At 42.5% G+C, this 23,552-nt stretch overlaps 1 protein-coding gene across 4 annotated transcripts in view; it reads left to right on the plus strand.

Annotated features, from left to right (window-relative positions):
• The window catches only part of dop1a (DOP1 leucine zipper like protein A), a 366,113-nt gene that overhangs the window by 138,079 nt on the left and 204,482 nt on the right, over positions 1-23,552 (plus strand). For all 4 annotated transcript variants that reach the window (XM_078556811.1, XM_078556812.1, XM_078556813.1 and 1 more), the window contains 2 exons: positions 19,531-19,805; positions 21,221-21,373. In XM_078556811.1, the coding sequence (XP_078412937.1) occupies positions 19,531-19,805; positions 21,221-21,373 (428 nt within the window). The remainder of the gene's footprint in view (positions 1-19,530; positions 19,806-21,220; positions 21,374-23,552) is intronic.

Consider the following 23,552-nt stretch of genomic DNA (forward strand, 5'->3'; position numbering starts at 1 on the left):
GATTGGACACACTCTCTCTTGTTGGAGATGATCCTTGTCTGGTAGTCTTATGGCACAAGTGTTATTTGCCACTTTATCAATCCAAGCCTATTGTCCAGGCCTTGCTGCATGCAGGCACAGACTGCTTCAGTATTGGAGGAAATTTGAATGGAACTGAACACTGCAACCATCAGCAAGCATCCCCACTTCTGCTGTGTTAGTGCTTGCATCTCGACAGTATGTGGAACAGATTGGTTAAAATGTTACCTTGATTCACTTAGTCGTAAGGATCGATGCAATGTTGAAGAGTGTGAAAGTTCTACTTATTTTAGGTTTGGTATGACAACACATTAAAGTCATTAAAAAGAGTGGCGATTCCATGCAAAATAGCTGGAGTAAGCTACTTTATCAGCACTGATGTAATCTCCAGCGAGATAACCTTGCTGTTGAGTAAGCCTTTTATGAAAAGGGCACATACGGAACTGGTCATGGAGTATGATAAGGCAATTGTTTTTGGAAAGTCAGTGAATCTGCAGTATACTCGATCAGGGCAGTATTGCATTCTTTTAGCAGTGTCTGATATTTCTGATCAGAATATTGGAGAAGCATTAATGACATCAAGTGATAAGAATCAGAGGAGAAAAGAAAATTGTCTTAAAGCTATACAGATAACTTGCTCACCCTTCTTGTCAAAGATTAATAATCCTGCTAAAAGATTCAGGCATCGAGGCTCATAGAAGAGATTAGTGCAAAGTGTGAAATCTGTAAAAAGTATTGGAGGACACCACCATGTCCTATTGTAAGCCTTCCATTGGCATGTGACTTTAATAAGCTTGTTGCCATGGATCTAATCGTATAGGACAAAAATAAACATTTTCATTCTACGTTTCAGAAGCTTGGCACAGATGTGGTCTTTTTACAGTTATACATGGCAAGGAAAAAAAATGCGATTATAGACAAAGTCATGGGGAAATAGATAGGGACTGAACCTGGGGCACCAACTAAATTCTTGAGTGATAGTACAGGGGAATTTGCTAATGATGAGTCGAGAGCAATGGACTCTGTAAAAGGAATTATGCGATGATCAATGAAATGCTGCATAAAATCTTAGAAGATCAACCAAACTGCAAGTTGACAACTGCACTGGCTGGGTTGTTCATGGAAAGAATTTGCTTCAGATGGTGGGGGGTATCGCCCCCATCAGTTGGCCTATGGGAGAAATCTCAAATTGCACTCTGTATTGGGCGATAGACCTGCTCTAAAAGGTACAATTAGTTCCACTTTATCTGCATGTTTGAATGCTCTACATGGAGGTCTCGGGGTGGGGGGAGGGAAAAATAGCTCTAAGGCATTGTATAAGACCTTGTTTAAGACTTTAACTCAGGAGATTTGGTATATTACAAAAGAGAGGCCATAGGGAATGGAATGGTAAAGTAACAGGCCATGATGGTAAAACAGTAGTAATCCAACATGACGATCAAGAACAAAAACAGAATTACCTGGAAAAACTCAGCAGGTCCGGCAGCATCGGCGGAGAAGAAAAGAGTTGACGTTTCGAGTCCTCATGAACCTTCAGCAGAACTGAGTAAAGTTAGGAGAGGGGTGAAATATAAGCTGGTTTAAGGTGGGGGGGAGAGAAGTTGGGGGAGGGGGTGGTTGTAGGGACAAGCAAGCAATGATAGGAGCAGATAATCAAAAGATGTCACAGACAAAAGGAACAAAGAGGTGTTGAAGGTGGTGATATTATCTAAGAAAATGTGCTAATTAAGAATGGATGGCAGGACACTCAAGGTACAGCTCTAGTGGGGGTGGGGTGGAAAGACTGACAGGGTATTACAGTTATAGATTTAAAAATAATGGAAATAGGTGGGAAAAGAAAAATCTATATAAATTATTGGAAAAAACAAAAGGGAGGGGGAAGAAATGGAAAGGGGGCGGGATGGGGGAGGGAGTTTAAGATCTAAAGTTGTTGCATTCAATATTCAGTCCGGAAGGCTGTAAAGTGCCTAGTTGGAAGATGAGGTGCTGTTCCTCCAGTTTGCGTTGGGCTTCACTGGAACAATGCAGCAAGCCAAGGACAGACATGTGGGCAAGAGAGCAGGGTGGAGTGTTAAAATGGCAAGCGACAGGGAGGTTTGGGTCTTTCTTGCGGACAGACCGAAGGTGTTCTGCAAAGTGGTCACCCAGTTTGCGCTTGGTCTCTCCAATGTAGAGGAGACCGCATTGGGAGCAACGAATGCAGTAGACTAAGTTAGGGGAAATGCAAGTGAAATGCTGCTTCACTTGAAAGGAGTGTTTGGGCCCTTGGACGGTGAGGAGAGAGGAAGTGAAGGGGCAGGTGTTGCATCCTCTGCGTGGGCATGGGGAGGTGCCATAGGTGGGGGTTGAGGAGTAGGGGGTGATGGAGGAGTGGACCAGGGTGTCCCGGAGGGAACGATCCCTACGGAATGCCGCCGGGGGGATGAAGGGAAGATGTGTTTGGTGGTGGCATCATGCTGGAGATGGCGGAAATGACGGAGGATGATCCTTTGAATGCGGAGGCTGGTGGGGTGATAAGTGAGGACAAGGGGGACCGTATCATGTTTCTGGGAGGGAGGAGAAGGCGTGAGGGCGGATGCGCGGGAGATGGGCCGGACACGGTTGAGGGCCCTGTCAACGACCGTGGGTGGAAAACCTCGGTTAAGGAAGAAGGAGGACATGTCAGAGGAACTGTTTTTGAAGGTAGCACCATCAGAACAGATGCGACGGAGGCGAAGGAACTGAGAGAATGGGATGGAGTCCTTACAGGAAGCGGGGTGTGAGGAGCTGTAGTCGAGGTAGCTGTGGGAGTCGGTAGGCTTGTAATGGATATTGGTGGACAGTCTATCACCAGAAATTGAGACAGAGAGGTCAAGGAAGGGAAGGGAAGTGTCAGAGATGGACCATGTGAAAATGATGGAGGGGTGGAGATTGGAAGCAAAATTAATAAATTTTTCCAGGTCCCGACGAGAGCATGAAGCAGCACCGAAGTAATCATCGATGTACCGGAGAAAGAGTTGTGGGAGGGGCCCGGAGTAGGACTAGAACAAGGAATGTTCCACATACCCCATAAAGAGACAGGCATAGCTGGGGCCCATGCGGGTACCCATAGCCACACCTTTTATTTGAAGGAAGTGAGAGGAGTTAAAGGAGAAATTGTTCAGTGTGAGAACAAGTTCAGCCAGACGGAGTAGAGTAGTGGTGGATGGGGATTGTTGGGGCCTCTGTTCAAGGAAGAAGCTAAGGGCCCTCAGACCATCCTGGTGGGGGATGGAGGTGTAGAGGAATTGGACGTCCATGGTGAAGAGGAAGCGGTTGGGGCCAGGAAACTGGAAATTGTTGATGTGACGTAAGGTGTCAGAGGAATCACGGATGTAGGTGGGAAGGGAGCGGACAAGGGGAGAGAGAAGGGAGTCAAGATAACGAGAAATGAGTTCCGTGGGGCAGGAACAGGCTGACACGATCGGTCTGCCGGGACAGTTCTGTTTGTGGATTTTGGGTAGGAGGTAGAAGCGGGCCGTCCGAGGTTGGGCGACTATCAGGTTGGAAGCTGTGGGAGGAAGATCTCCAGAGGAGATGAGGTCAGTGACAGTCCTGGAAACAATGGCTTGATGTTCAGTGGTGGGGTCATGGTCCAGGGAGAGGTTCATTCCTCACGGTAAATTAGGATTGATTAGAAAATCTCAGAATCTGAGGGTGGGGTGTCCACGGCCTGGCAGGCCTGAGTCTGGGTGGAGGTTGCAGGGATTCAGGAGAGTGTATCATCTGCTGATTTGTGTGCGGTGAGGGTTTTTGGGAAGAAAGGCTTCTGTTTGTGGGGTGATGGGGTTGGGAGAGGGTAGCTGTTAGTGGATGGGGGCAGGGAGGTTGGAAAGAGAGGCTTCTGCATCTGCAAGGAGAGGGATTGGTTAGAGGGGCTTCTGAATGAGTGAGGTAAAGGGGGTTGGGGAGAGGGGCTGCTGAGTATATCTTTAGAGGAGGTGATTTGGGCAAAGCTGTGTGTGTTGGGGAGCAGTGTGGAGCTTCTGGAAGCAGCGTGTAGCTTTGAGGGAGCAGGGTGCAGAGTGTCGATGTGGCCGAGGAGGCAGAATGTAAATAAAATATTTTTTAAGACTCCTGGCCCGACCCAACTGCACCACCCGACCCGACTACCCGCCTGATCGGACTCATCCACCCCAACCCTACTTGACATAACTAGCCTCCAGACTAGACCCGACTATTCACCAACCCATCCATCCACTTATCCACCGACCCACCTGCACTCAAAGACTGGACTTTTAAATTTACCTGTATACGGCAGCAAATACTGTAAAAGGGGGTGTATCCTTTCTCCCTCTGATGGAGTTCTCCAGGAAATGTTGAGCTTTGCATTTCTTCTTCAGCCATGATCAGAAAGCTCAGGAAGAAATGCGCAGTAGCATTGGGTCAGGAGAATCTTCGCACTCGCTTGCATTTCACGCAACTTTGCTGCTCAGAAGATTCAGGCCAATGGTTTAGATAGTAAGCAGACTAAGTCTGGAATAACTTTAAGTCAGAAATCCTATTTAGAGAATGTTAGTCCCATCCCGGCTAATCTTTCTAGGTCATCACAGAAAGATGATGTTATATCTAAAGAAGAGAAAGAGCAGTTGTGGAGCTTGATGGCTATTTGAGTGCAGCTGATTTCACATTTTTGATGGGTTGAACGTGGGAAATGTTGTCCTTTAGTCTCGGAAACTAAGAAAATAAAAAGAGTTGTTGAAGCACTTTAGCTGCAGAAACACTGACTCTTGTGGAAGCAGCGAATATGGGATTCCATTTGTCAAATATTTGAGGGGAAATTCTATCCAAGGGGCATACTGATAGTTTTCCCATTGAATGTTACATAGAGAATCATTCTTTCTGGGATAACGTGCACACTACAAAAGCTGTGATAATGTGCACACTACAAAATCTGCAAGTGAAAAAAGATTATGGATGGACCTTGCTGGATTGAAGCAAATGTTGGAGAGAAAAGAAATCTCCAAGATCAAATGGTTTGATGCAAGTAATCAGTTATCCAATTGCTTCACAAAAAAGTGCTTGAACTAAAAAATTGCTGGGCGGTCCTATAAGAGGGGCATCCCAATGTAATGCTTTGTACAAAAAGTGGAAAAAATGTTTTTCTCTGGTTTTGTTTTGAAATATTGTTGTGTCCATACTAACAATTAAGTTTTATTTAAAGAGAAAGAAGTTAATTATATCAGTTGAGGTTGGTGGAGGGCATTGATTGGATTCTTACTTGAGCGTATATAAAGAGACACTTACTGACACAGGAGTAGTGTGGAGTCAGGACATATATATCTGTAATGTTTCACTTTGTGAATAAATTAATTTCAAGTCAAGACTGGCTCTGGTTTCTTCAAGTGAAGACAGCTATCAGGAATATAACATTTTGCACTTTTGTCCATGTTTGACCAAGGCTGTAATGAGGTCTGGAGACCAGTAGTCTCAGCAGAACCCAAACTGAGCATCATGTTATCGGCAAGTAAGTGCCGTTTGGTAGCATTGTTGATAACACCTTCCATTACTTTGCTAATGATTGAGAGTAGACTGACGGTGTGCGAATTGGTGAGATTGGATTTGTCCTGTCATTTGTGGACAGGCCAAATCTGGACAATTTCAACAGTGTCGGGTGGATGCTATTGTTATACAGGTAGTGTGTCTCAAAACCAGCAACCTTGAGACCAATTCCATACTGGATTTCGCATCTTACCAGTTTGCGGGGGCAATGTGATGTTTGGCTTCAGCCTCATGCATATTGCAGCGTGCCTGCTCCTATATACTTATCCCTCTCTTATGAGTCTTGTTTGGCCCAAAAGTGTGGCTATTTCCCTCTGCTATGTTGCTCCTTTTCATTCTAAAGGTCATGTAAGATATAGTTTTCATGGATGGTTAAATGTGCTTGCTTACCTGTTAGTAACAGAGGAAACTGCCATACAGTACTTTCATTCACCAGCGATACCGACAGCGGAGCACTAATGGTGAGACTGACACCATGTTGTGACTAAGGTGTAGGTTGGTTCGAGCAACCTGGGTGGGGTGGGGTCAAGGGTCACTCTAACCACTTGGAGCACAGGAAGTAACAGGCATGTGATACTTTTGCTCTTTTGTTCTTCATTTTACTACTGGCCAGAGGCCACATTTGGAATTTTACCTTCTACTATGGATTTGTGGTTAATTAATTAACTAAAACTAGCAGAATAATACAAATCATTTGGGGGCTGAATGTTTAAATTATTAAACTTTTAATTATGCATTTGTTTCCATGGGCATGGCCCATTTAAACAAAATGTCCGGTTTTCAACAATTGCCGGTTTTATGATGACCGGATTTGAGGTAATATACCTTAAGATGTACTGGAACAGATTGGCTAGAGGTGCAGCTAGTTCTGGAACACAAGTTTTCAGCACTTCGTTATGAACATTTTAATCACAGAAAATGGTTCATATTCAAGGACGAAGGACTTTCTAAAATAATTTGTTTTCAAAAGACACTGTCCCTTGAATGCAGGCTGCTGATTGCTATGCCTGGAAAAAGCACCCTTCTATAAGAATGGGCAATTAAGCAGTTGAAAAAAAACTGTAAACCTCTTGACCTTGATGAACTGTGTACAAAAAGGGTCACATGGGTTTTATGGCTCTGAAAAAGCAACCATGCCTGGAACTGTGTTTTAATAAAAGTGGGTTTTGGTTTTGCTTTGAGAAGAGAAGGACCAACTGCTTGAGAAGAAAGACAACAACCTTTTTGCAGTCTAGAGCCAGTCCACAGCTGGAAGTGAATATAAGCTGCTCCTGAGATGCTCTACGTGCTGTAATAGAGTACCCTCTAGTAGCCCATGAGTCCGCCTGAAAAGCTGTGCCAGAGTCATTGATTGTTTCATGGATCAGTGCTGAGAGACCAACTGTATATCCCGGATGCCATTTCAAGAATTCCACTGTCTATTCTTTGCCTTTGAACCATTGACTTTTAACCTTTGGCCGAATTCCTCCATTTCTATTTTTCATTCTATTTATTTTGTGAGAGAGATTTAGGGTATCTCGAAACAGGAATTAGTATAATTTCATCTTCCATACTGTATGTTAATAAGCTTTGCCTTTCTATTCGACAAGACTGGTTTCATAATAAACTAATAAGTTTGTCGTTTATTGAAAGAAGCCTGGTTAAAGTCCCTCTTATTCTGGGTAACAGTGGTGAAGGTAAATAATTGGCCATTTTGGTGAGCGAATTGAACATTTAAACTAATGTTGCGGCCTGTGGAGTAGTGGGGCTTGATCAGCTACACACTCCCATCCCAATCGTAACATAGATTGGGGATTCTTGCGGGATTTGAAATGTGGACAACAGGTGATTGGACATGGAATAATAATAATTGATAACGGATAAAAGGATGAAAACCAGTTTTATCCTGTTTAAACTAGTGGAATGACTATTTTTGATGCGAGTGAGTTTTTGAAACAGCCTGGGTTAAATTATGATTCCTTAATGATATTAACCATTGCGCAATTGGTGAGTATGGCGGAGGAGTTACAGATAGAAGTTAGATTAAAAGCTAAGAAAGCAGACCCTCGAAAATTAGTCGCCAAAAAGCTGAATATGGAAGTGAAAGAACCAGAGGAACCTTTAAAATCAGAAGGAGCCAAATTTACACGGGCACAGTTTCCATTAGAACAGAAGTTGGAACTAGAATTTTGGGCAACGGGAAAGGCAAGGGAATAAGAAGAAAGAGAAAAAGAGAGAGGATTTCAAAGGGAGCAAGCAGGAGAGAGAAAAGGCAAAAGAACGAGAAGAAGGGGACAAGGAAAGGGAACACCAGCTTAGATTTCTGACTAAAATGAAAGGCTGGTCTTGACTCTGGGGGGAATACTAATGGAAGAACCTCCTCCAACCCAGAGCCCAGTGGGGCAATGTTTAAATTTGTACAAGCCCGTGCAAAGTTTAAGGAAAGGGATGTAGAGGCATTCTTCATTTCATTTGAAAAGGTAGCTAAGCAAATGAAGTGGCCAAATGAAAACTGGATATTGCTCCTACATGGTAAGTTGGTGGGTGGGGCTCATGAGGTTTATGCTTCACTTTCAGAAGTGCTTTCTGTGGATTATGATGCAGTGAAAAAGGCTATTCTTAGCGCGTATGAGTTGGTGCCTGAGGTATACAGGCAGAGACAGCCTGGGCAGACTAACATGGAATTTGAGAGGGTAAAGCAAAGTAATTTTGACCATTGGACGCGAGCATTAAAGCTAGAGACAACATATGAGGCTCTTAGGGAGATAATTCTCCTAGAAGAATTTAAAAATTCACTTCCTCCAGTAGCTGGAACCCATATTGAAGACCAGAGGGTAACCACAGCTGTTTAGGCACTAGAGATGGCTGACCATAAATCCAAACCCTTTTTCCGTCACCTCCACAAACCCGAGAAGGATAGAAGGTGGGGAGGTGAAAGGAAGGAAAGTAGCCAAGGAAGAGAAAGGAGAGCTGGGAATTCCCAGGAAACTCCTCCTTAGACCAGAAAGGAAGGTGGAAGTGATATCCATAGGCCTATGTGTTTCCTTTGTAACAAGGTGGGACAGGTTCATGCAAATTGCTAGAAGTTGTGCGGGAAATCCATGGGACTTACTGGGGTATGTAAGAGTGCTTCAGGAAAAGGAGCCCTGACCGGAAAATACAACAGATCAAGTTATAGCATTAACTGCAGCTGTAAAACCGATTGTGAACACTGCTGAGAATTCAGGAGAGGTGAATGAGATACATGAGAGTTATAAAGAATTTTTTTGGAGGTGAAAAGTAACCCCTTATCCCTCCAATGAGACGGCTACTAAGAGACACTTTTACTGGGGAAAGGCATAAATTTTCCCCAAGAAAGCGCGTTAAAAGCCAATGTTTTAATAAATGGTATTGATGGGGAGTATATACCTGTATCTTTGTACCAAGTGCACTTGTAGTGTGACCTAATGTGACGGTAGGTGTTTTTCAGAAGTTGCCCGTAGATGAAGTTGACTTCCTCCTGGGACATGAATTAGCCGGAGAGAGGGTAGTATCTTCTCCCATAACTACGGAAAGTCCACATGAGGTTAAAGAGATGGAGCAGTTGCAGGAAAAGGTTCCAGGAATTTTCCCTTTGTGTATGATGACCAGAGCAATGGTTAAGCAAAATCCATCATTGGAAGTCAGTGTGATACCACAGACAGATCTTTGGCTGGCTGACACTTTCTTTAAAGACTTAGATAATCCAAAAGAGATGTTTAATAAATCTTCTCTAGTTGAGGCTCAACAAGCCGATCCGGAGTTAAGTAAGATAGCACAATCAGTCCAAACTGAAGCTGAGGCTGAAGAAGTTCCAGAATGTTATTATGTTAAAAATTGAATTCTAAAGAGGAAGTGGAGACCTCCTCACAGACCTGCAAATGAAGTGTGGGCAGTTGTTCATCAGTAGTTGTACCATCCAAATATCGTAACGAGATATTAAGGATAGCACATGAAATTCCTATGGCAGGATATGTAGGGATATGGAAAACTGGAGCGGATAAACTGGCAGTTTTACTGGCCGGGCCTTCACAAGGATATGGTGTGGTTTTGTAAAACGTGCTATACGTGCCAGATGTTGGGAAAACCACAACATGCAATCAAACCGGCACCCTTATTTACCATACCAGTTTTTGAGAAACTATTTAGTAGGGTGTTAGTCGACTGTGTGGGACTATTACCAAAAATGAAAGCAGGGCACCAGTATATCCTTACTATTATGGATATGACAACTCAATTTCTAGAGGCCGTCCCTTTAAGAACAATTACATCTAAAGTAGTAGTAGAGAAGTTAACCCAATTTATTGCTTGATATGGATGTGGAGATCCAGTCGGATCGAAATTCCAATTTTATGTCTAAAATTTTTCAAAGCATAATGAGCAGTTTGAGTGTAAAATAGTTAAAGTTCACAGCATATCATCCACAGACACAGGGTCCTACCAAATGCAAAGCAATGATGAAAGCATATTGTCATAAATATCCCTATGATTGGGACAAAGGACTGGACTTTTTCTTTGCTACAGTATGACCGAATGAATCTACTGTTTTTAGCCCTTTTGAATTAATTTATAGAATGAGATAAAAGGTCTTCTGAAATTAATCAAAGAAAAGTTTTTAGGACAGAGGGATGAGTCCTCTATGTTCGATTATGTGTCCGTGTTCCAGGAACTGCTCACGGGAGCCTGCAAAGTGGCTCAAGAACATCTTAAAAATTCTCCAACAAAGATGAAGGACTGGGCAGATAAGCAAGCAGTGTTGAAGTGTTAGTGTTATTTCCTTTACAGGGGAGCCTCTGAAAACACAGTTCAGTGGTTCATACAAGGTAATTAGGAGGGTTGGTAAAGCAAATTATTTGATAGACACCCCAGATTGTAGGAAAAATAATTGGCTGTGTAATATGAAAACAATGCCATTGTTGGGAAGAAGATAAGATTGAACAGGTATGTCAAGTAGTAAGAACAGTGAAAGATGGAAGACACAGTGAGAGTGAGGCAGAAGGAGACTTAGACAGCTCCCAAATTGAACCTCATACTATCTGGTTGGCCAACACTGAAATATTAGGGCAGTTGGACACCATATTTTCGTACATAGAGGCAGGACGACGAGAGGAATGAGTGAGGTTACTTACAGAATTTAAAGGGGTCTGTAAGGATGTAACCAGGATGTACAACCTTAGCCTTTCATGACGTGGATGTAGGAGAATCCCCTCCTATAAAACAGCATCTTTATCACTTAGGGCCAGAGAAACAGACTCAGGTGAAAGAGATCCAGTACATGTTGTAAAATCACCTCATTGAACCCAGAGAAAACAGCTGGAGTCCTCCCTGTTTTAGTGCCTAAACCAGATGGTTCAATCAGATTCTGTATAGACTACAAAGAGGTCAGTGCAGTATTCCTACCCAATTCCTCACTTGGAAGACTATTGACAGAGTTGGTACTGCTATTTTTCTTACCAAAATAGATCTGCTAAGGGAGTTTGGCAGGTTCCTTTAACCTCCTTCCACTGCGCCCCCTCCAACCACCACCACCAAACGAAAGAAATATCAGCCTTTGTCACACCAGACGGCCTTCTCCAATGCCGAGTGATGCCATTCAGGCTAAAAAACACTCCAGCAACTTTTCAGAAGCGAATGAACCTAGTGGTGCCAGTGTTCCTAACTGCCTAGTTTATCTTGATGATGTACTGATATATATTGACACTTGGAAACATCACCTAAAACAGCTAGAAGCCTTGTTTAAAAAACTGTAGTCAGCTGATTTTGTAATGAACCTTGCCAAAAGTGAATTTGCGAAAGCACGAGTAACTTATCGAGAGCATATCGTAGGGCAAGGATAAATGCTTCCCAGAATGGCGAAAGTACAAGCATTGGTGGAATTCGCTGCCCGTAAAACTAAGCAGGAAATCATGAGGTTTTTGGGGACATGTGGGTTTTACTGCAAATTTGTACCAAATTTCAGTACTATAGCTGCTCCCCTGATGGACTTGTTACAAAAGAAAGCCAAAGTAATGTGAGCAGGAGGCCAAACATCTTTTGAAAGGCTATAAGCAATGAACCAGTGTTGACAGCTCCAAATTTCACTAGACCCTTCAAAGTAGCAACTGATGCAAGTGACCTGGAAGTAGGTGCAACCCTGTTCAAAGATGCTGAATTGGGCATAGAAAGGCCATTGGGAAACTTTTCCAGAAAGCTGAATCGACACCAAGAAAGGTGTCCCTTGAAGGGTTAATACAGGACTCTGATTGCTATTCCTGGAAAAAGCACCCTTCTACAAGAAATTATAATTTAGCAGTTGAAAAAAACTGTAAACATCATGACCCTGGTGAACTGTGTACAAAAGGAGCTTTATGGCTCTGAGAAAAAACCATGTCTGGAACTGTGTTTTTAAGAAGTGAGTTTTGGTTTTGCTTTGAGAAGAGAAGGAACTGCTTGAGAAGGAAGACAACAGCCTTTTTGCAGTCCACAGCCGGAACTGAATATAAGCTGCTCCTGAGATGCTCTACGTGCTGGAATTGTGTACCTTAAGTATTCCATAAGTCCGCCTGAAAAGCTATGCCAGAGTCATTGTTTCATGGATCAGTGCCGAGAGGCCAACTGTATAACCCGGATGCCATTTCAAGAACTCCACTATGTATCTTTGCCTTTGAACCATTGTCTTTTAACCTTTGGCTGAATTCCTTTTGAATTTCTATTTTTTATTTCATTTTTTGTTTGTGTGTGTGTGTCTTCCATACTGTATATTGATAAGCTTTGCCTTTCTATTCGACAAGACTGGTTTCATAATAAATTAATAAGTTTGTTTTTTTGAAGGAAGTCTGGTTAAGTCTCTTTTATTCTGGGTAACAATGGTGAATAATTGGTCATTTTGGTGAGTGAATTGAACATTTAAACTAATGTTACGCCCTGTGGAGTAGTGGGGCTGGATCAACTGCAGACTCCTCCCATCCCGGTCGTAATAACTTCAACCAGGATGTTGCCAATGCCCATAACCTTTGCTGTATCTAGTGCGCCCAGCTTTTTCTTGATATCCTGTGGAATGAATCAAATTGCCTGAAGATTGACATCTGTGATGGTGGAGATCTCAGGAGGAGGCTGAGATGGATCATCCATTTCACACTTCTGGGTGAAGATGTTTGCAGATGCTTCAACCTCTTCTGTGCACTGGGCTCTGCCATTGTTGAGTATATTGACCAGTGAAGGTAGGCATGTGGTAGAGAACCCTCCTGGCAGATTTCTCAACCAGTACGTCAAGGAAGGGGAGTTCATTTGACTGCTCCATTACATAGGTGATTTTGAGCGCAGGATGGAGTCCATTAAGACATGTATGGAAATTGTTGCGAGCAGCTGCAGATTTAAATATAGTAAACGTATCACCCACATATCGGAAATACTCAAGGATTTAGAGTTGTAAGATCAGCTGGCATTACATAGGACATCGAGATTGTGAACAGTTTAGTTTAGTCTGAGGCTGCAGCAAGGGAGGACGGACAGACTTGGTGGTACTGATATGCAGTTTGGGCCAGAGGCCAAGTAATGGCTTTGGTCTTCCAAATATTCAGCTGGAGGATATTATAATTTATCCAAGACTTGATATTGAACCAGTAGCACAGAGGTGAGATAGAACAATAGATATGGTACAGAAGTAGAGCTGGGAGCAACTAGCAGGCATGTGGAAACTGACACCATCTGTGAATGATCTTAAAGAGAAAGGGGAAGTGGCCAAGAATGGACCTTTGCTAGAGTCCTGAGGTGACAATGCTGGGGTGGGAAGAGAAGCCATTGTCAGAGATGTTCTAACGTAATTTCAGTGACTAGTGGGGTACCGCAGGGATTGGTGCTGGGGCCTCAGCTATTCACAATATATATTAATGATTTAGATGAGGGAACTAAATGTAATATCTCCAAATTTGCAGATGATACAAAGCTGGGTGGGAGGGTGAGCTGTGAGGAGGATGCAGAGATGCTTCAATGTGATTTGGACAAGCTGAGTGAGTGGGCAAATGCACAGCAGATGCAGTATAATGTGGATAAATATGAGATAAATACCACTTTGGTAGCAAAAATAGGAAGGCAGATTATTAGCTGAATGGCTATAAATTGAGAGGGGAGTGTGCAATGAGATCTGGGTGCCCTCGTACGCCAGTCACTGAAGGTAAGCATGCAGGTGCAGCAGGTGGTAAAGAAGGCAAATGTTGGCCTTCATAGCGAGCGGATTCGAGTACAGGAGCAGGGATGCCTTGCTGCAATTATACAGGGCCTTGGTGAGACCACACCTGCAATATTGTGTGCAGTTTTGGTCTCCTTATCTGAGGAAGGATGTCCTGGCTATAGAGGGAGTGCAGCGAAGGTTTACCAGACTGATTCCTGGGATGGCGAGACTGACATATGAGGAGAGATTGAGTCGGTTAGGATTATATTTTCTGGAGTTCAGAAGAATGGGGGGGGGCGGATTTCACAGAAACCTATAAAATTCTAACAGGACTAGACAGGGTAGATGCAGGAAGGATGTTCCCGATGGTGGGGGAATCCAGAACCAGGGGTAGATCATTTAGGATTGAGATGAGGAGAAATTTCTTCACCTAGAGAGTGGTGAGCCTGTGGAATTCGCTACCACAGAAAGTAATTGAGACCAAAACATTGTATGTTTTCAAGAAGGAGTTAGATATAGCTCTTGGGATGAAAGGGATCAAAGGATATGGGGAGAAAGCGGGAGCAGGCTATTGAGTTGGGTGATCAGCCATGATCATAATGAATGGCGGAGCAGGCTCAAAGGACCGAATAGCCTACTCCTGCTCCTATTTTCTATGTCTATGTCTATATGTAGGCTGTACATTCCAAAGACTAGCGGATCGTATCAAACGGCATGTCCCAGCCGCTGTTCGCAACGGGCATGGTACAGACCGTACCCAACCAGCCTGTGCTTGAAAAACTCAAAACACAGTGTCCAATATAAAATGTGATTCCACAATTGGGCAACATTTGCTAAATAATCCTTAATAATGCTAAGAATTACATTGACAACCAATTTAAGATTGTCATTTGGGCTTGCAGTGTGGTGCATTTGCGTGTACTGGAAGCTACATATATTAATATACAGGGCCCTGTCCTTTACAGATAGAAATAACATATACACACATTGCGCCAATTTCAGCTCAACAAAATAAGTGACAGCCAGTTGCTAACTCATTCCTCAGGGCAATGCCTTCGCCAATCAGGGTCAAGCTGCCTAGTTTAAATTTCAAACAATGCCTGACAGCTAAATGTCAGTCACCATCACTGGTGCATTCGCCAGGGCAATGCCTTTGCCAATCAGAGCCCACTTGCCAACCAAGCAGCACTCTCTTCACATATAGTATAAATTGTTGTTTTCCCCTTATATTTATATTCATGCGGAGTGCCCTTATGAGTGCAAGAAGCAAAGCTCAGGCTTGTCTCTTTTTTCGGCAATATTCAAGTTCTGTACTACCGAACAGCCACTCTAAATCCTATCCATGTAAAAGACTGCTTACTTCCACATCCATAATATCATGTGTTTGCATCCCTACTTCAACCTACTATAGCTGAAACACTTCTTCATACCTTTGTCACCTCCAGACTTGGCTATTCCAGTACTCTTCTGATTGGCTTCCCAAGCACCAGCTTCTGTAAACTTCGACCAATCGAAACTTCATTGCCTAAATTCCATTAAGTCCGGCTTGTCCATCACTACAAGATAGTTGAAGGGTATGCCAAAGATTGTGTTTTCTTTTAATGACTATAGTTCCCTTATTGTCCCAGTTAGGGCTTTTTGTCTAAGAATTCTATTTCTAATGCAGACTTTATCCAAAACTTAGCGCAACATTCCATTAGAACAGTCTGGAAAGACCAGTTTATGCCCCTGCTCACTTGTCTTTATCTCCTTAGCAAGGCAGGTGCCTCTTCTCATAACCTGTTGTAAACCCTTTTCTGGTTTTTATGACCAGACTGAATATAGGATGTGTTCTACACAGAACAAATGTCCCTATACCCACGGAAAAGGAACTTAAGGAATTGGATGACCACGATGGTTACTATCAAGCTTGATTCCATAATGTCCAGATAGATGACCTACTAGAGTAGACAACTACTGATGCACGATATGCGTTCCCCAACAATGATTTTCTGTCAATACCTTCTTTCAGGAAATCCATAAGACCATAAGACCTTCTTTCAGGAAATCCATAAGACCATAAGACATAGGAGCAGAAATTAGGCCATTCGGCCCATCGAGTCTGCTCCGCCATTCAATCATGGCTGATAAGTTTCTCAGCCCCATTCTCCCGCCTTCTCCCCGTAAGCTTTGATCCCCTTACCAACCAAGAACCTATCTATCTCGGTCTTAAATACACTCAATGACCTGGCCTCCACAGCCTTCTGTGGCAATGAATTCCATTGATTCACCACTCTCTGGCTAAAGAAGTTTCTCCTCATCTCTGTTCTAAAAGGTCTTCCCTTTACTCTGAGGCTGTGCCCTTGGGTCCTAGTCTCTCCTACTAATGGAAACATCTTCCCCACGTCCACTCTATCCAGGCCGTTCAGTATTCTGTAAGTTTCAATCAGATCCCCCCTTATCCTTCTAAACTCCATCGAATATAGACCCAGAGAACTCAAACGTTCCTCATATGTTAAGCCTTTCATTCCTGGGATCGTTCTCGTGATCCTCCTCTAGACCCCCTCCAGGGCCAGCACATCCTTCCTGAGATACGGGGCCCAAAATTGCTCACAATACTCTAAATGTGGTCTGACCAGAGCCTTATAAAGCCTCAGCAGCATATCCCTGCTTTTATATTCTAGTCCTCTCGAAATAAATGCCAACATTGCAGTTGCCTTCCTAACTACCGACTCAACCTGCAAGTTAACCTTAAGAGAATCCTGGACTAGGACTCCCAAGTCCCTTTGCACTCCAGATTTCTGAATTCTCTCCCCATTTAGAAAATAGTCTATGCCTCTATTCTCCCTATCAAAGTGCATGACCTCACACGTTGTATTCCATGTGCCACTTCTTTGCCCATTCTCCTAACCTGTCCAAATCCTTCTGCAGCCTCCCCGCCTCCTCAATACTACCTGCCCCTCCACCTATCTTTGTATCATCTGCAAACTTAGCCAGGATGCCCTCAGTTCCTTCATCTAGATCATTAATGTATAAAGTGAAAAGTTGTGGTCCCAACACTGACCCCTGTGGAACTCCACTAGTCACCGGCCGCCATCCTGAGAAGGACCCCCTTATCCCCACTCTCTGCCTCCTGCCAGACAGCCAATCTTCTGGCAGGAAGCAGAGAGTGGGGATAGCTGGTAGTTGAACTATGTTGCGGCAGAGAGAGATTTTGCAATCAGTAACTCTGAGTAGCCCACCGCTTTATCAAGTGGTACTGTCTAGAAGTATATAGAAGAAATGAAATAAAAACAGAAAATGCTGGAAATACTCAGGTCAGGCAGCATAGAACATATGAAGTTTAATCCTACTCTGGGTCCTGTTTTCATTAGTCATTCTTCTGATAGACAAATGGAAGGGAGGTAATGGAATCAAAATAATTTGGGTATTAGTTTAGGGATAGTAGTCATAACCTTTATTTTGGGGGATGGGAGGGGGCCATAGCTTTCTTTTATGTAGGTTCAAATCTACAAGCTATTAATTTGATGACTTACTCCTTTGGATTAGAATGTGCCCTGTTCCTGTTTGTCAATATTTCTTTGAAATTCTAATTTTCCAACTTTTTAAAATTTGTTTCTGGCATTAGGAAAATTAGATTGACCTGCTTTACTCTGTTTGGCAATGCACTATATACCAAAAGATAGCCAAACCAAAGATCAAATCTATGCTAGTTAATGGGTAGGAAATTTAGCCCACTGTATTTAGTTAATTCTGGGGACTACTTCCTCAATGATGTATAGTAGATGTTGCAAATCTGAATTGGATAAATGAAACTGTTTTTATAACACTTAGCTTTAAATAAGCAGATTTTTTTAAGATGCCACTGGCTGTTCTCTCAGGTAGACATAAACGATCTTATGGTACTATTTCAAAGAAAAGCAGATGAGTTATCTGTGGTCTCCTTAATCCCTCAGTCAACATCACTGAATTAAATTGTCTGGTCATTGTCACATTGCTGTTTGTGGGAGCTTGATGAGCTCAAGTTGCCAGTTGTTTCCTACAACACACCAGTGACTGCACTTTACAAGTACTTCATTGGCTCTAAGGTGTTTTGGAATGTGTAAAAGCACAATATACAAATGCAAGTCGTTCAAGTCTTTGTATAGTCACATAGAATCACAGAGCAGAAGAGGCCCTTTGGCCCATCGACTCTGCACCGACATAGTGCTGTTACTTTGCTGCTTAAAAAGAGTTAATGAGGATTCTGTAAGAAGTAGACATCATGAATGTAAGTAGCCACTATATCTTGCCACAAGAGTGCATTTTCATTGTAAATTGAGCACCTGTTTAAAAGATATAACTCCAAGTGGGCAGGTTTGGGGATTTGGGAATTGAGAACATTGTGACATAATCTTAAAATTAGAATGGGGCCATTCAGGAGTGAAATCAGGAAGCACTTTCACACAATAGATAGTAGAAATCTTGAAAACTCTTCACCAAATGGCTGTGGCGCTGGGACAAGTGGAGCTTTCAAGACTGAGTTTTATATTGTTATTTTATTGTAAAGATCTCGGAACTAATTGTTATGTGAATATATATCCCGGGGTGCCACAGTCACGGTAGCACTGCAGTCATGTGCCAAGTATGTCAGGAAGAGATATTAATGTATATAATGTTATTGGAAATTTTTTTTTAAGCAGAGGTTGAGTCTGTGGGTGTGTCTGTGCGTGTCTTAATTGGATTAAAGCCAACTAGTTTGAATGCTTTGATGTATAGTAGTTTTGAAATATAAACAGAGGTAGAGGGTAACATTTGCATTTTGTTGAATAGAGCATTCAAGAGTGGGAGTGAAATCTTGCACCTAGCTAGGAGACACCAAGCAATGTTTATATTACTAATAAAATTGGTACTATGAAAGGAGTTGAAAGGGCCTGGTGATACAATGAGAATTTACATTCAGAAGGGACGGCTAGGTATAACCTGAGAAGGGTTTTTGTGTGTGCAGGGCAGAGGCATGCAAGATCTAAGCCTGTAAGCCTACAACTGCCTGCAAAGGAACCAAATTGAAAGGAACCTCATTTTGAATTTGTAAGGTGAAAAATGCTTTGCCTGGTGTCTGCTTAAGTCCGTTGGTTATTGTTGCCTTAATGGAGATTAAGTTGGGAATTTGTTTAAAAAGTTATGATAGTAATTTATAGCCATGTGTATGTGTTTAATACCTTGTTGTAAATTAATAAATGTTTCATTTAGTTTGATATAAAAACCTCTCAAACTGGTGGCCTTATTCCTGATTTTAGAGCTGCAACTCAAAACATAACAATTGAAAATATAGGTTGTGACAGTTGTTCAAAGTTTCCCTCTGGGATTTTAAATAACAGCTTTTACCAACTGCTGTGCCATAGCAAGTAACAATGTATCAGTTTCTCAATCCACGAGCCACATGGAGATTTTAAGAAATACATTCGATAAAGCTCCAGCATTTTGAGTCTAAAGTGTGATTATTTCTAACTAATGGGAGCCAGAAGTCATACAGCTGAGATATTTTTGTTAGGTAAGGCCATCGAAGGGAATGGAGCTAAGGTGATGTAATTAAATCATGGAGCAGGCTCAAGGAGCTGTTCTTAATATATCTATGCTGATTTTGCATGAATAGCATCAGTTTGTTTAAAATATATTCCTCATCAGTTGTACACCATCTCTCTGCAGAAGGGTTAGGTTTCTACTATTACCTAACCAATTGCAGGTGAACAAGATTAACCTAAATTGCTTGTTCCTTACTGTTCATGTGCTGCCGATTCAAGGTACGTGATAGTAATTTGCAATTTTTAGATCGTGCACCTAAAGTTCCTTTGATAAGCTTGAAGTCTTAATTTTGATTTCTTTAGATTTTGATCAGGTAAAGCCCCCAATTTGGCTCCAGACCCTCATGACTGCCTGCTGTTTTGCCAGTGATTTCAGCATTCAGTGTATTGCCATTTCACTGGTGCTTGACTTAGTTGGTCTAACTCAGTCAGTTGCTGCTGTTAGTGGAGAAAACCTGAACAACCTTGAGCCAGCACAGCCCAGGAGTCCAAGCCAGGGAACAGTGGCCGTCGTCATCATGCCACCGCTTACACAAGGAAACCTCAAATATATGACTCAAAAAACTGAATTTTTCAAGGTGAGTACATTGAGTACAAGGTGAGAACTGGTTCTGATGAAAGGTCATTATCTGAAACATTAATCAGTTTCACTCTCCACAAATGCTGCCTAACCTGCTGACTATTTCCAGCATTTTCTGTGTTTATTACTTAAGAATTCACTACTGTTTTAACATACTATGCATATGTGGATAAACATTTTCTACAAATTATATAATAGATTCACAAAAGAGCAGCTGCCATTTTTTCCTAATTCAAAAGCCTGCTTTATTATTATGTTATTAGCCATTTGTTAGCACCTTAGTAATTGGTTAATGCCTTGAACCTATAAGTGTTGGGAAGTTGCTAACTTGCATGCGATCTCTTCCTGGCTGTGAACGGTGATAAAATACATAGTAATGCAAATGCTTTTAAAATGAAATGTTCTCAGGTAGTGCGGAAATAAAAATCTGCACGAAGCCTGGAGTGTAGAAGAGTATAGTTGGAAATTGTCTAGTAAGCTGGCCCAATGATTTGGAGAGGCGTAACATGTTCTTGATATTGTTTTATGCAAAGTTAAGTTGAACTGTTGAATTAAAGGAGTCTAGTCATGACTGCTTTTCATATGTTCACCTTAACGTAAAAAAAGCAGCTTAATTCATATCTGGCGTTATCTCAAGAGTTTGCTTGGTTTGCTATCAAAGAAGGATTGGTGTGAAAGGTATGAATATCCAGTCTAAATTACAAGGGAATGCTATTGCTGCATTCCTGGGTTTCGTAATTGTACAAGACATATGGCAGCAAGAGCCGCTCCCGTAAAGATTATGGGTGTGACGGAGATGGCTGGACCTAACAGAGCATCTATGGCAAACCCGAATTTGTAATAGTGAAATTAGAAGAAATTTACAAGAATAAGGATGCATTATCGTAAATGGCTATTGATGCTGATTCAACCATCAAATTTAGGAAGTAATGATAGTACTGGGTAAGTGCAAGTAAATTGGAAGAGATGGTGACGTATTGGTAATGACTAGTAATTCAAAGACTGGGCAATGCTTTGAGACCACCAGTTCAATCCCACCATGGCAGCTTGTGGAATTTAGATCAATTAATTAATAAAATCAATGAATAAATCAGCTCACCACCACCTCAAGGGCAATTAGGGATGGGTAACAAATGTTTACCTTTACCGGTGATGCCCACATCCCATGAAAGAATGAATTTTTAAAATTTGAATAACGCCAGTGGGGTTAGGAGGGCTAGCAACAATATGATGGAACGAGTAATCTTGCCTTCTGAAATTTATTCTACTGTGAAAAGGCTAACTTGGAAATCATGTTCTGCACCACCCATGTTTGGGATGTGAACGTCAAGTTTAAAGAGGGTTTATGTTGTGTTGTGTATCATTAACAATTAAAATATAGTTATCGATTTTTGTTTCCTTTTCCTAATAAAGCAAGTGGCAGTGATACTTTGGAACCAGCTTGGGGATAAAACTCCACAGTATTATCAGAGAAGTGTGGAACTGTTTTATCAACTGCATAATCTTGTCCCATCTTCCTCCATCTGCGAAGATGTCATTAGTCAGCAACTCTTACACAAAGACAAGGTATGAGGATATCAGTAACAATTTGGGCGTTTTTACTGTTGTCAGACATGTGTGAGATAACTATGTGCCCTGTACTGAGCTCACCACTACAGAATTTGCTCTTCTTGAAAATCCATGGCCAGAACAACATCGTGGTCTAGAAATTAGGCCGTTTTTTTTTATCAGATACTGTGCAACATCAAAGGTTTCAGAATGGTGGGTAGGAAGTCTGTGCACACTTCCAACAGGGGCAGCAGCACCCATTGTATTGGTTAGGACAAAAATACACCCTTTACCCATGCTTGAAGCAGACAGTGGGTTCTTTACATATGAAAATAAGGGAATTAATGCTTCTTTGATGCCTCTGCTCAAATATTGGTTTGTCCTGAGGCAGATGGTGCCACCAACCTCACAAAACAGCTGCAATAAAGAAAGCAAGTAATTTAATTGGACATGGACCTGGGTGGGGTAATTTCTATGCCTGTATCTTGATTATTGAAGATATATTTTAATAGAGGGAGGCAGTAGCATAATGGTAATGTCAATGGATGAGTAATCCCGTGGCCTGGGAAAATGCCTTGGGAAACGGTTTCAAGTACCACCACAACAGGTAGTGGAATTTAAATTCAGTTAATAAATCTGGAATTAAAAAAAGACTAGTCTCGGTAATCACAGAATCACACAGAAGGTCGAGTCTGCACCGACATGAGAAACACCTGACCTACCTACTAATCCCACTTACCAGCACTTGACCCATAGTCTTGAATGTTATGACTTGCCAAGTGCTCTTCCAGGTACTTTTTGAAGGATGTGAGGCAACCCGCCTCCACCACCCTCCCAGGCAGTGCATTCCAGACTGTCACCACCCTCTGGGTAAAAACGTTTTTCCTTACACCCCCCACAAACCTCCCGCCCCTCACCTTGAACTTATGCCCCCTTGTGACTGACCCTTCAACTAAGGGGAACAGCTGCTCCCTATCCACCCTGTCCATGCCCCTCATAATCTTGTATACCTCGATCAGGTCGCCCCTCAGTCTTCTCTGCTCCAATGAAAACAACCCAAGTCTATCCAACCTCTCTTCATAACTTAAATGTTTCACCCCAGGCAACATCCTGGTGAATCTCCTCTGCACCCTCTCCAGTGCAATCACATCCTTCCTATAATGTGGCGACCAGAACTGCACACAGTACTCCAGCTGTGGCCTCACCAAGTTTCTATACAACTCCAACATGACCTCCCTACTCTTGTAATCTATGCCTCGATTGATAAAGGCAAGTGTCCAATATGCCTTTTTCACCACCCCACTAACATGCCCCTCCGCTTCAGAGATCTGTGGACACACACGCCAAGGTCCCTTTGTTCCTCAGAACTTCCTAGTGTCATGCCGTTCATTGAATACTTCCTTGTCAAATTACTCCTTCCGAAGTGTATCCCCTCTCACTTTTCAGGGTTAAGTTCCATCTGCCACTTATCTGCCCATTTGACCATCCCGTCTATATCTTCCTGTAGCCTCTCTGTTAACCACCCGGCCAATCTTTGTGTCATCCGCAAACTTACTAATCCTACCCCCCACATAGTCATCTATGTCGTTTATATAAATGATGAATAATAGGGGACCAAGCACATATCCCTGTGATACGCCACTGGACACTGGCTTCCAGTCACTAAAGCATCCTTCTGTCATCACCCTCTGTCTTCTACAACTAAGCCAATTTTGAATCCACCTTATCAAATTACCCTGTATCCCATGTGCATTTGCCTTCTTTATAAGTCTCCCATGTGGGACCTTGTCAAAGGCTTTGCTGAAATCCATACAAACTACATCAACTGCACTACCCTCATCTACACACCTAGTCACCACCTCAAAAAATTCAATCAAATTTGGTAGGCATGACCTCCCTCTGACAAAGCCATGCTGACTATCCCTGATCAAACCTTGCCTCTCCAAGTGGAGATAGATTCTCTCCTTCAGAATTTTCTCCAATAGTTTCCCTACCACTGACGTGAGACTCACTGGCCTGTAGTTCCCTGGCTTATCTCTACAACCCATCTTAAATAGCAGAACCACATTAGCTGTTCTCCAGTCCTCTGGCACCTCCCCTGTGGCCCGAGAGAAATTAAAAATTTGGGTCAGAGCCCATGATCTCCTCCCTTGCCTCCCTCAGCAGTCTGGGACGCAAATCATCTGGACCTGGAGAT

The sequence above is a fragment of the Cetorhinus maximus genome, chromosome 14 (genome assembly GCF_964194155.1).
Source record: "Cetorhinus maximus chromosome 14, sCetMax3.hap1.1, whole genome shotgun sequence".
Classification (NCBI taxonomy): Eukaryota; Metazoa; Chordata; class Chondrichthyes; order Lamniformes; family Cetorhinidae; genus Cetorhinus; species Cetorhinus maximus.